The sequence below is a fragment of the Oratosquilla oratoria genome, chromosome 9, assembly GCF_046742065.1.
Source record: "Oratosquilla oratoria isolate Oo_2021 chromosome 9, ASM4674206v1, whole genome shotgun sequence".
Lineage (NCBI taxonomy): Eukaryota > Metazoa > Arthropoda > Malacostraca > Stomatopoda > Squillidae > Oratosquilla > Oratosquilla oratoria.
In genome coordinates this window covers 58,810,988-58,825,433 of record NC_134785.1, presented here as the reverse complement: position 1 = coordinate 58,825,433, position 14,446 = coordinate 58,810,988, and the positions used below count along the sequence as shown (strand labels likewise).

The following is a 14,446-nucleotide window of genomic DNA, read 5'->3' as shown; positions in this document are numbered from 1 at the left end:
AGCCCTCTGTGAGGGGCACCATTTTAGCCTGCCGATAGGGGGGAGTTTGTGACATTAAACCATATCACAATTATTTACATAACATCCACTTCATCAATCCCTCATGGCTACATCCGTGAACTCCAACCACTGAACTCAATAACAAACCACATACTGGCAGGTGATCTCAGTGTGCATTATCAGTTCTGGCTTAACACACAAAATAACAGACCAAAGAGAACACAAAATACTAGAACAAATCCCCAACCAGAACATGATAAATTCCAGTAACAACCCCACTAGGAAACTTCAACACAACCAACATGCAACATCACCTAACATAACAATATACTTACTTTACAAACACAAATAGCCTGGGACTCAATACAAGACCTCCACTCATAGAACCGGAAAGAAAATATAAACCTTCATATACAAGAACAAAGAAGTAGATTGGCATAATAACATAGAAAATACAGAGACAAATTCAGATGTTTGACATAGACCAATTCATGTCCCTAGATAGAGCAATGGATGAAATTGCCACTCAGGATTTGAAAAAAAAAAAAAAAAAAAAAATTAATGAAATTTGTTTCTATTACAAAGTTTTGATTTAAACATCCTGAAATTGATCAGGGTGATACTGGGGCTAAAAATTGAGAAGATTACTGTTCCTATATTTCTCATAGCCTAGAATGAAAGTTTGAACAAGAAAAATCCACAAACCTGGTTCAGAAAGCAGAAATTGATCAATTCGAAAGGGAAAACATGAATTTGACATGTGAGAGAAATAATCTCAATGCTATCAAAAGAAACACAATGTGAGTGTGGAGCCTCACATGGCTCTGTCCTCAGTTGGTGTTTCTTTTCAAAGACTTGTTGGCAACTGCCAATTACATACTAATCTCAATACCATAAAAGTAAGCAAGACCAGGACAAAATCAAGTGAGGATATATCAGTGAACTGTTGAATGTATAAGGAGGCAGGTTATCAGCAAAGAAGAGAAGAACCTGTTAGGTTAAAAGAAGAAATACTGAAGGTTATTAAAAAAAATATATATATATATATATATATATACACACACATACTTCACTGGTCCCCAGCCTGACAGATAAACCATATGAAGAAAGACTAGATATACTGGGTCTGTCAACTTTGAAAGATTGAAGAGAAAGAATGATATGATTACAGTGTTCAGGTCATTAAAGGAGATAGATTGCATTGATAGAAGAGATATCATGATTAAAAATGGGAGGGCTTTAAGAGATCATGGAAGTAAATTAAGAAAGATCATATGTTGAAAGGATGTGAAGGGAGTTTTCCACATAGATGTATAAATATGTGGAATAGCCTAGAAGGTGATATAGCCCAAGCTCAAACAGTACATGAGTTCAAATCTGAATATGATAATTGGAAATCAAAAATAGAGATTAAGTTGGAACCATACATGAATTTGAGTTTAGGTATGTTAGAAAATTAGAGGACAGGAGACAGGACCCAATGAGCATTGCTCCTTTCCTGGTAAAAACAATTAGGTAAAAACTTCATTGAAGGAACATTAGATGCAAAAAGCTAAGGAAATTACCAAAAAATTATGAGATGTTCCACCACTCTCAGTGAGACTTTGAATTTCCTTGCTTTCTCCCTCCACCTCTGATTTTCTGTCTCTTTTCTGTGGAGCTTACTTTTGGTTTCAATGTAAAGTCTACTCTTGCTTGATGATTCGGGGTAATTTTGTAGCTGTAAGAAAGTTTCCCTTTTTAAGTCGATAATTGTTATAGCTCTTCTTTATTCAGCACAATAGTGAAATTATGTGAGAGGATTGTGAAAGATTGATGGCTTAGTTATCTTGATGAAATGAGCATTTTGACATAGTTTGGCTTTATATCTGGAAGGTCATGTGTATTGAATAACTACAGGCCTATTAGCTTGACTTCAATCATAGGAAAAATTATGGAAACTATCATCAGAGATGCTATCAAACACCATTTAGAAAGTAACTGATAAATGATAGCCAGCATGGATTCAGATGGAAATGTTCTTGCGTGACTAACTTATTCGATTTCTACAACACATATTCATCTCGAATTATGACAAAAGAAACAATATAGATTTAATATATCTAGACTTTGCAAAAGCTTTTGATACTGTCCCCCATGAAAGACTACATACTAAATTAGTTTCACATGGAATAAGTGGTAGCCTATCAAGTTGGACTAGTAATTGGTTAAACAATCGAAAATAGAATTGTTCTAAATGGCAAAACTTTTAGATGGAATAATGTTATGAGTGGAGTTCCTCAGGGTTCCATTCTTGGGTCACTTCCATTCATAGTATATACAATTGATATAGACCACAGGTTGAAATCTATTGTCTCCAAATTTGCTTATGATACAAAACTGTGTAAAATGGCAAATAGTCACTTAAACCAATGAGATATTCAAGAAGATTTAGATAAACTACAGCAATGGTCTGAAAAGTGGCTGATGAAATTTAACACAAGTAAATACAAGATTATGCACATAGGTAAAAATAATGGTAAGTACGATTACAAGTTATTTGGAAATTCATTAACAAAAGTGGATAGTGAAAAGGACCTCAGCATAATAATCAGTAACAATCTCAAATCATTTAGTAGTGTATTTCAGTCTCTGAGAAAGCAAATAAGATGTTAGGACTGATTGCATGATCTTTTGACTTCAGAAGTCCATCTTTCATTAACAAGCTATATAAATCATTAGTTTGTCCACATTTGGAATATCCTGTTTCCATATGGGTGGGTGGACTATGTGAACCTTGATCTAGAGAAAGCTTTTGATAAAGTACTGCTCTCCATAACAAATTGTAAAGAGCAATAATAAATAAATAAATAGAAAATAATAGTAATAATAATGGAGTGCATATAAAAAACATTCAAAACTAAAAAATTTACTCAACCCCCCTCCACCATCCATGAAGCATCTGGAGCAACCCAAAGGAACATCACCAAAATGACAGTGTACCATAAACACTCTTCCATAAAAAGTTTCAAACCTGCAACTCAGGAAAATATTAAAATGTAGAAAATTGACCCAGACACAGATGCCACCCCTTCCTTCACCAATAACAATAGAGAAAGGGTTATAAAGAAATTTAGAAACTCCTGTGTTGATGACCCAGTCAAGATCTCAAATATCTTCCCAAAACGCCTTAGTCTGATAGCTATGATAGCCTTAACTTCAACCACTCCAGGTTGTGCAATAAAATTCCAGCTCTCTAGGAAAGAGCTCATGTAATACAAATTTTAAAACCAGACAAAGTACCTGCAAACCCTGCATTATGCAGACTAATTTCACTACCATTCACCATATCTAAACTGATGAAAAGATTAGTAGTAGGAACAATTACAACAAAAATTTCCACCTTCCCTAACCGAGATGGATTGAAAGACCACTCCATCAGCACATTAATCACAAACATCTCTCAACAGCTGCTGGAATGGTTTATCAGGAAAGCACCACCAGAAAGAATGGTTATATGGTAACTATTGACATAAACAAGGTATTTAACAAAGTTCTCAGACAGTGGCTGTCAATGGTCCCCAGAACCTCCCACAGATCTTCCTGAGAAGAAACATTAGACTATTGCCTGTGTTGCATTAGTGTGGGACTATTTCTATTTCACTGGCTGAAAGTTTAGGTACAGGGGAGCAGCTGGTTGTCTGCTCTCCATATGTGAAGTAGTGTAAGGAGTACAAATGAAGCTGATAAAAAAGAGATCATGGGCCCAGTTTGGAGACAGAACAGAGTGTCAGCCCCCTCAGGACTACACCTCTTGATGGAGATGACAGGGTTGCCTGATTTTGAAAATGAGCTGCTTCAGTGTCTATCTTGTAGGACCACCACATTCAGGTACCCATCATTGGTCCCACAACAATGACAAGAAATTGCTAACTTCTAAGCAGGGAGATAGTGCAGAGTAACTCAAAATAATCAAATATATGCAACAAAAATACTATACAATGGTTCTTCCTATGGAGCAATAATTTGTACCTATGCTAGTCAGTCTCTTCATAAGCAATCTCCCAACCCCTGATCTAGAACTTAATACCCTTGTTCTCATGTAGATGACCTGATAAGTTTAATTAAACATAAAAACTACAAAATAATAGCTAAGAACACTGAAACCTATTTACACATACTAGAGCAATGGCTAAGAAATAATGGACTGGAAGCTTCGCCCCAGAAATCATCAATAAGATGACTCCAGACAATCATGAAAAAAGTGAAATTGACACTCAAACCCATCCATTAGAAAGGAACCCTAATTATCTTGGCCACACTTTTTATACTCAAATGACCCTCAGCCCACCTATCAAAAAGATGAGAGTGAAAATCTGCAAGAAAGCAAGTTTTGGACAATAGAAGGAAACTATGGTTTGCAAGCAAATCATAAGAACCAAACTCAACTACTTTTCCACAGCATGGTTCACAACAGTCAAAATAAAGTACTGAGAGTAACAACAGGATGCACCAAAATGACCTAAATAGAACACCTGAACACAAAAACTAACCCCCTCCATACAATATTATATGAAAAAGATAGTTACACAGTTCAGTGCTAGAGCCCTCAACCCTCTCACCTATCTCATTATATCACACATGCACTACAAGCTGAACATGAAAAAAGAATTGCCCCAGGAGCTTACTACTCTAATGTACACAACAACCTTCTATACTACACAATACATGCACACAGAAACACAGGACAAAGGATATAAGCAAGATTAAGAGAGTACAAAAAGCAGTAATGAGGCTGATCCCCAGCTTGGTGGACAAACCATATGAGGAAAGACTACAAGTGCTGGATCTGCCAACATTGAAAGATCAAAAGGAAAAATGTGTATTTCAGTATTGAGGTCACTAAAGGAGGGTAGACTACATTGACAGAAGAGATCTAGTGATTAAGGATAGGAGGGCTAATAGAATCAGTGATAACATTGAGAAACATAATTTAATTTGTGGCTCACAGCATGGGTATTCCAAGAGTAAGTCATGTGTAATTAATCTTCTACCTTTTTACACTAATGTCTTCAAGGCGTCAGATAACAACGATAGTTATGATGTTATTTACTTTGACTTTTGCAAAATGTTCAGTAAGGTGCCCGATCAGAAACTGTTAAATAAAGTGAAACCCCATGGCATAGGAAGAAAATTGTTTGAATGGATTAGAGCTTGGATCAGTGATAGAAAACAGTGGGTCACCATAAACAGAGTAAAATCCAAATGGGGAGTGTTTCTAATGGAGTTCTCCAGGGTTCAGTTTTGGGTCCCTTATTTTTCATTATGTATATAAACAACTTGGACAATGGAGCTAATAGTGATGTTAGTAAGTTTGTGGATGACACTAATATAGGATGCCTAATTAGGTCAGGAGAAGATGCCAAGATCAAGCAGGAAGATCTTGAGAAAATGTTCACATGGTCAGTGAAATGGGAAATGGATTTTAATATCTCAAAGTGCAGCATTTTAAACATAGGTTTACATAACCCAGAAAGCAGAAAGCAGGTATACTTTACATAACCCTTTTTTAGAGAAAACTGAGTGCAAGAGAGACTTGGGAGTGCGGTATAATCAAATAGAGGTGTCCAAGTGGATCAAAGGTTTTAACAAGGGTGATGCAAACTAAGTCATCATATTAAGACAACAGCACAGGACTCGCAGCAATGGATTCAAATTGGGCAAATTTATTGTTTCTGTCTGTCTTATTTCTCATTCTTTACTCACTGGCAAATGTATCAGTACCATGTAACCCAGTACTATCTGTCACATGGTTGGATTTTAGGCGACTAAACTAGCTCCCCCACTGGTGACCAGCCAGTGAGGAGGGTGTGTTGTACGTACAGATGGAGGAAATAGAAAACCATCAAAAAGGCAGATTAACTTCTGAGTCAGTGGCCATCCAACCCTATAATCGGTCAATAACCTATGTGTTTGCCATGAATGGCAGCCCTGCAGAACATGGAAACAGGAGTCCTGGAGGCTGAGTGATGTCTTAGTGTTGTGTTTACCTAATTGTGGTATACAGGAAGGGAACAACGCTCATTGGGTCCCATCTCCCGTTGTCTAATTTTTTATCATACATAGCCTCAGATTCATATATAATTCCAACTGAATCTATATCCCAGCTTTCCAGTTATCATATTTAGATTTGAACTCGTGTATTGTCTGAGCTTGAGTAATATCACCTAAGCTATTCCATGTCTTTATGCATCTATATGGAAACTTGTATTTCTTCACATCCTTTAAACATCTGGTCATTCTTAGTTTGCTCCCATGACCTCTTAAAGCCCTTCCATCATTAATCAGAGATCTCTTCTGTCAGTGCAATCTATCTCCATTAGTGACCTGAAGACTGTAATCATATCACCTCTTTCTCTTCAGTCTTTCAAAGTTGACAGACCCAGTGTTTTTAGTCTCTCTTCGTATGGTTTATCTGCCAGGCTGAGGACCAGTTTGGTACCCTTTATATTCTCTCAATCATGGTTATATCCTTCACTCCACTCTGTGTGGGGACCATACTACTGATGCAATTCCAATCTTGGATGGATCAGGGTTTTGATGAGTTTTTTCATCATCTTTTCATCCATATAATGAAATGGCACTTTAATCTTCTGCAGTAGTCGGTGTATCTCTCCAACAATCCTGCCTATATGTCTGTCAGGTGATAGGTTGTGTTTTATGAACATTAACAAATCTTTCTCCTCTTTTGCTTTTGTAATGGGTTCACTTCCCAAGGAATAGTTTAACCTCTATGAAACAATGTTTGTTTTGTGCAAGTGGGACAAGTTTAGGGGCCTAGATTTTTGGGAAGGGAGGTGCCAGAGTAGTGCCTTCCTTGTGGAAAAAAAAAAAAAAAAAGTAAGTAGGAAGGGTTTAGAAGTGGGTTTAGAAAAGGTAGAGGGTGCATGGATGAAATTTTAGTGGTAAGGCAGATTTATGAGTTTTTGGCAAAAGGTAAGGAAATCATTTGGGCCTTTATGGATTTGGAGAAGGTTTATGACAGGGTAGACATGAAGACACTGGGAGGTATTTCAGATATAAAGGATTGGGGCAAAGCTGTTAAGGGCAATCAAGAGCTTTTACATGAGTTGTAGATATTGTGTTAAGATTGGAAATGGTGAGAGTGAGTAGTTTGAGGTGGGGTTGTGTGAGGGCTTTCATGTCGTCATGGGTATGGTTTGAGTCGTCATGGGAATGGTTTGAGACGTAAATGTGAAGGTGATGGGCAGAGGATCAGAGATGGTTAGAAATAGTGGAGGGAAGTGGGACATGAGCCTGATGTTGTGTGTGGATAACATTGCACTTGTGGCAGGATCAGAGGAGGGTTTAAGGCAGTGTCAGAGTTTGGGAAGGTATTCAGTAGGAGGAAGTTGTACAACGGGAGAGGGTGGCACCAAATTGGAAGCAAGTCTTAGAGGAGAGAGACTAGAGGAAGTGGATAGTTTTAAGTATTTAGAGTCACATGTAGCAGGAAATGGAAGAGTAGGGGTAGAGGTAAACTGTAGAGTGAGAGAAGCAAGCAAATGTCTTGAGGGATTGAAAAGTGTGATGAGAAATAGACATCTGGGAATGGATGTAAAGAGAAGCTTATGAAATGGCAATTGTGCATACAACACTGTATGGGACAGAGACTTGGAGTTTAAGAGAGGCAGAAAGGTGTTTAACTGAGATGAATTGTCTTGGAAGTATGGTGAGAGTTACAAGGTTGGATAGTGGGAAATGAGGAGGCGAGGAGGATAGCTGGGGTAAAAAGGGAGTTGGCAAATAGGGCTGATGAAAGCTTATTGGCATGGTGTGGGCACATGGAAAAGTGAGTGGAGAAATATTAGCAAAAAGGGTGTGGAAAGTGGAGGTGGATGGAGTGAATTTGAGGGGATAACCAAGGATGAGATGGATGGGGTGAAAGGGGCTTTGAGCAAGAGGGGAATGTCTGTGGAGCAGGGAAGGGAGAAGGCAGGGGCTGGAGGTGCTTGGAGAATGGTTGTGTATAGATAATACTTTATTTTTGCACAAGGGGATGAGGAAGGAAAGTCACTGTATATGAACCAGCACTGCTGTGGATGTACTGTGTCATGCTGCATTACTTCTGACCCAGGTAGTGGGCAGGAGACAGGGATGACCTTTCATCCATGAGGAGTTGAGATGAGAAGGAAACGATGGGTGGTGGATGGGAATGGGTGTGTGCCTTGGCAGGCTACCTCCCTCACAAGAGGGAAGCGTCCCTTGATAAATAGATAGGAATGGAGTTGAAAGTAATAGAGTGACAAATTGAGCTTAATATAAATACCAGGCACCATCCAATTCAGACTGCACCTCAGGGTGGAGGTGCGACGGTTGAGTTGAGATGTTTTGTACTTGTACTTGATGCGAATATCTGACTACACTAGGTTGCTAAATCATCCCATGGGGCCAGCATGTTGTTAGCAATGTTGACATCACCATGGGAAGGCCTATCTATTTTACTCCTTTTGTAGTAGTAGTTGGAGTAAAGGAAAAGTCACCAATTGTCAGCTTCTCTTATTTGGAAAAGTTGGGGGAAATAATTTTAAGTTGGCAAAGATATTTTGGATCTGGTGTAGACAGTGTTAGACCCTTAGAGCTTCACTCCCAGGTAGAGATGAGGATGTTGATAGATTTTGTAGATGGGCCGTGGGGAACTAAATTCACAGGTACTGTATATAACATTGGTCCCGTATGGGAAATTACTAATCAAAAGTAGGGGCAAATAAACCTTAAATATGTAATGCATTAACAATCCTATTTAATTTACCAGAATGAATATATACTTTTCAAGCAATTGATTTGAACAGCGCTTGATAGTGTGAGACTAAGACATTTGAAAGTGATCTAGGATCAGCTGCCCAATTAATTAGGAAGCAGTTTTTACACAGGCTTCAAGAAGGAAGGCCTCACTTCATCATTAGATTTATTAAAGACTTTTTGTGATTAGCTCAGGAAGTAGCCTTTTGGATTAGGGTACTCTTGACATGTAGCCTGATCTGCTTGGGAAGGCTGCCTTACTGGTATATGCTTTTCCAGGTTGGTATGATGTCCTGAGGCTTAGCCAGTAACTTAGCAGGATAGTCAGCATCTTGCCCTGGTCAGTTTGAATGGATTTCAGGCATGCCTGGCTAGGCCAGTCACATTTTTCTTGGGAAAGTGGCCCATGTCAAAATTTATTTATATAGCTATGAATGTCTTTATGTACATATTCATTTGCCCAGTCTTATTTTAGAAATATATTCAATATGTTTTAAAGTAGTTTAAGTTCAGTTTGACAAAAGATATTAGTAATGCTTATTTGCTTGTTGATATTATATGAAAAAGAAATGTGGTTATAAATGTGTTTTTCCTTCCACACAGGTCCCTTTACACAAACAAGGTTGAAGCAGACCCACAGTTAAAGGAACAACTTGAGGAGACCTTAGTCAGCCTACAGCAACAAGCTTTGGTTTCCAAGAAGCTGCATATTGTTCGTCTTGATAGTGAGGAAGAAAAACAAGTCCAAAAGTGTATCCTTGAGCAACTTAGGCATGGAAACTTCTTGCCAGATGCAATCAAGATAAGAGATGTAGAGTGTAGGGAGAGGAATGGTGGTATTTATTGTCAGAGTGTAGAAAAATGTATAAATCACGGCAAATCTTCAACTGTGACTGACGAAGAGTCATTCAGTGGAGATACTGTTTTAACTATAAAAACAGGGGAGAACTCTGTAGATGGAATTAGTAGCTCAGACTCAGGGGCTGCAAAAAATCTGGCCATAAGACCAGGCACAGAGGCAAAGCAATGTCCATCAGCAGTTAATATACAAAAGTCACAACAAAGTCAAATAGCACAGCAGGACATTAGTATGTCCTTAAACCATAGGGTTAGTAGTGGAAAATCACAAAAAGGATCATCTTTTGAAGAAAGAGGTAATTATGTCAATGAAAATATGAATAATACTCAGAGTACACAAGCGGCAGCAGGAACAGATGAAGTCTTTGTGTCACAGGACAATGGTAGAACACAACATGGAAAGCTTAAATTAACTGCAACAACTCCAACTAGTCGTAGATCTATCTCCGATGACCTCTCTCCCAACAGTCAGCTCTCTACCCAAGAATCTCCTGTATTTAATGTTAGTATGATTAAGGAACTCCAGACATCACCAATGCAAGTAAGTGCAACACCCTACCAAGATAAACAGCAAGGTGAAGCACCACCATCGAGCAAGTCTTCCATACCAGAGCTGATGAGCATGGAAAGGTGTGCACAAGGGGAACACCAAAGCAAGACAGTCCTTCAGCAGATAGAGTCACAATTACATGCACTTCCTAAGTGTCGCTTGACTGAACGGCAGCGATCTTTGGATAGTGTCACTAGAGATGAATCAGGATATTCATCCATCAGCAAGAAAGGTAACAAGGAAAGGGACAGGGGAGGGGGAGGAACAGTGAAACCAGGAGTGCAAAGGAAAAGTCATTCATTTACCATAGACACTAGAGAAGACGATCATGATGGTAGTGATGTATGTGATGATGAGGATATGAGACTGAATTGTATGCACGAGACCTCTAGTTTAGAGGTTGAAATTCCTAGTAGTCACGAAGGAGACGTTAACTCCAGTGGTCATGATTCGGAACAGTCAGAGCAAAATGAGGAGGAGGAGGAAGAGGAGGAAGATGAAGGCTTTAAGAGGGATGAAGAGTGTTATGGTGGTGATGACAATAGAGGTAGTCATAAAGAACCCAAAGAGAATTTAGATGAGGACAGTGACTCTCTAATGCCTTCAAGGCCACTTGTTAGGGCTCGCACATATGAAGTATTTGATTCCCTCTTGGAAGAAAATGCTAAGGATAAAGCCAGTGAGGAAGGAACAAACAAAAAAGAAGAATCAGATGAAAGCAATGATCCAGAGGTTTTACGTGAAATGGAAAGGAAAAAAGGGTCTTTGTTATTTGAACACAACCTTCAAACTTACTCAAATGTCCCTACAACAAATCTAATGACGGCTAGCATGAGTTCAGACGGAAGTATCGGTGTGCCTTCTTTGTATGGCAGTGTAATAGAAAATACAATGCTGAGTAGTGTTCATTCCCTTGCCTCAATAGAAGCTGTCCCTGTAGCTGTTCCAGTTCCGGTTCCTGTTCCTGTTCCTGTACCAGTAGCAATACCAACACATGAAGGGCAAGGACAGGACAAAGGTTTAATGCAACCTGTCTTGCCTCCAAAGACCTGCATGTTAAGGCAGCCACTTACTGTTCAGAAGAGCACAGAAGAAATGGCTCTTGAGTTACAACAGGAGATTGCAAAGCGAGGTCCTGATACTCGGTCTCCGTCCCCAGATTCTCTCAGTGTTGATCTCCCTTCTGTGACCCAAGAAGAGAGGACTAAAACAACATGGAAGAAATTAGATGAGGCAGCAAAGTCATTTAATATGGAAAGCAGCACCAATAAAGAGGAACTTAATGATGAGGAGAAAGAGAAAGATGACAAAGAAAATGACAGTAAGAGCAGTGATTCAACTGATGTGGCCACAGCATCACAGCAGAAGGTAGAAGAGACCGTAGCATCTACAGGGGAACTTTCATCATCTGTACATGATAGTCCATATTTGAAATGGAAAGCAGAAAATATACCCATCATATCAGGAGGATCAACACTTAAAAAGGAGAAGGAGGAAGCTGAGTCTGTGCTTGTATTTGAGAGGCAGGTGAGCAGTACATCAGTGAAAGATGTCGATTCAATTCCCCTTGTGTGTGGGTATGTTGGGCCCCAAGAGGAGGCTGATGAAAAGAAACAGAAAGAGAAAACGGAAGAAAGTGATCAGGCTGAGACAGTGACTGAAGGTGAAGGATCTCAACCTCAGTCCATGTTTTCTATGTTTATAGACTTCAAGAACATTCCCTCGCCTCAGAAAGAACAAGTTGAGCAGCAGGCAAAGAGGGAAAACTCAAGACCAAAGTCACAGTCTTCTTCTGTGTACATGTACATTGAAGCAGATACACCCTCACCAAAGTTGAGAAGAAAAAGGAAGTCTGAGAGTGAAGGTACTGATTCAAGGGGAACACCCCCAAGTATTAGGGAAGTAAGTGGAATCAGACATCTTGTGAAATCTCCGACATCAGACTCGGGTACTGGTAATGATGATGATGCCACACCTAAAGATGAGAATGAAAACCCAGAGACCCCAGATACACAGGTGGAAATGAGCAACAAGGAACGTAAGGGGTTCTTCATGTTCATTGAAGCCGATACCACACCTACAAAGTCCGGGTCTCCAAAGCCTCGAAGGCGTCTTCTGATGAGCACAAACAGAAATAGGAAACCACAAGATCAGGAGGAGAGTAACAAAGTGATGTCAAGATCAGCTCCAAGTGACTCTGTCTTGTTTGGCAACCAGGAAAACACTGCTATGACCAAATCTGTCATTGATCGAGAGGAGTTCATGGCACAGCAACCCACAAAAAGGAATGTTAGTCTCAATGATAAAATCAACGAATCTTCAGGTAGCAAAGAGTTTGTTTCAGGCATTCCAAGACCTGTTCATTTACTGAAGTCCAAACCCCGAACTGTCAGGAGTGATAATAAAAGGGAAACCCAAAGAGGCGAAAAGAGAGAATCTTTGCAAACACGTAAAATAGAGGAGAAACCAGAAGTTACGTTAGATCCAGTTGCAAATAATGAAATGACCACTAGTCATGAACTATCAGAACTAGGGACCTCCTTAAGTGTTTCATTATCAGAAATGATGTCATCTTCAAGCAACTTGCCAGATCATGAAGATTCAGAGTTGTCAGATGTCAGCAGTTTACTTAGCAGTTTGGAGCGCTCTAATAATGGTCAGTATTGTGTGAATTAGTATTACTGCAAACTCTTATTCTTAATGACTATTAAAATATGTATATATAATTAATGCATATTATCAGAGTATTGAGGTGACCATATTCAAGTTTATAATGTTAAGTTTTATTTCAATATTGAAGATTTCATGTATGATAACTGCAGGTACCTGGACATAAGAGAAGAGATGTAATTGTATTGAGGTTAACTACTGTGAAAATTTAGTAGCTCTTGAACAAAGGGTTCAATATCTCCTTTTTTCCTCCCCTCTCCCCCTCCTTTTTCTCCCCTCTCTTTTGTATCTTCCTCCCTCTCCCTCTCCTGTCTCCCTCCCCTCTCTTTCTCCCCTGTTACCACTGTTAAAATTGCAGACTATTCATCACTCAAAAAGGATACTAATCACTTTTAACTTTTAAATCCTTCCTTTCTGCTGCTCATCTTAAATTTCTCTTTAACTACTTATGGTTCCACCTCTTTGGCACAATATTATTCTCAAGGATGGAACTGTCAGTTGTCACCAACAAATATTCTTTTTCTGTCTTTACAGTAAGGAGTATATTTGGCTAATTTGAATATATGATTCATTTCCTATTCAAAAAGTTGTGTAAGAGTTTGTAGTCTTGGAAATCAAGATTGATTTCTTTCATGTACTGAAGTAAAAAATTTGTGATGGAAACATGTATATATGAAATATACATGTTTACAAGATTATGAGGATGGATAGAGTAAGAAATAAAGAGGTGAGGAAGAGGGTAGGGATAGAAAAGTGCTGGCAGATCAGAGAATAGTGGGATGGTTAGGGTATATGGAAAGAGTAAGTGAAAAAAGACTAGTAGAAAGGTTTATGGAAAGCAAAGGTGGATGGATTGAAACTAAGGAGAAGAGCAAGAATGAGATGGATGGATGAGGTGAAGGTGGCCTCAGGTCAGTGGTTCCTAAAGTTTTTCAGCCTGATACCCCAAAATTCAACTTCAAGTTAACCCCTTCGTTACCGACCCGTCAACCTTATGTAAACAAACGTTTCAAACCGTCCCACGAATGGCTGGAGCCTTAGGTTTGTAAACACAGACACTTACCACCACGTGGGTAGAAATAACCCAGAAACCGAGGCCTTGAGAGCGCTCAATACACACAGCTTATAACTGTGACACATGCGTGTCATGGGGAGAACGCTCGGTTCCTGGTGGGTGCACTCAGCCGTGACACGCAGGTGTCACAAAACACATATCCGGTACTCAAGGGGTTAACTTGATATCCCCTCTCTAATATTAGCCTCTTACTTTCGACTTCCAGCTTTTAATTTACAAAAAGAGAGAGAAAGAGAGAGAGGAAGGAAAGAGGACCTCTGTGAACAAACAGCTGAAATCTAAGGCCTTTTTATTTCTATTTTCAGTAAAAAGATGACTAAAATATAATTCAAAACGAAATTATTGATAATATTTCCTCCATGATGCCTTTTTGGATACCCCTATGAACCAGTTTCAATACCCCTTAAGGGTATCAAGGCACCTACTGAAGAACACCTGCCTTAGGTAAAAGGGAAATGTCTATTGAACTAGGAAAGGAGAAGTAAGAGATAGGTGCATTTACCTAATTGTAG

At 39.1% G+C, this 14,446-nt stretch overlaps 1 protein-coding gene across 4 annotated transcripts in view; it reads left to right on the top strand.

The window, feature by feature from the left end:
* The window catches only part of LOC143028460 (uncharacterized), a 95,750-nt gene that overhangs the window by 32,464 nt on the left and 48,840 nt on the right, over positions 1-14,446 (top strand). For all 4 annotated transcript variants that reach the window (XM_076190595.1, XM_076190594.1, XM_076190592.1 and 1 more), the window contains one exon: positions 9,385-12,845. In XM_076190595.1, the coding sequence (XP_076046710.1) occupies positions 9,385-12,845 (3,461 nt within the window). The remainder of the gene's footprint in view (positions 1-9,384; positions 12,846-14,446) is intronic.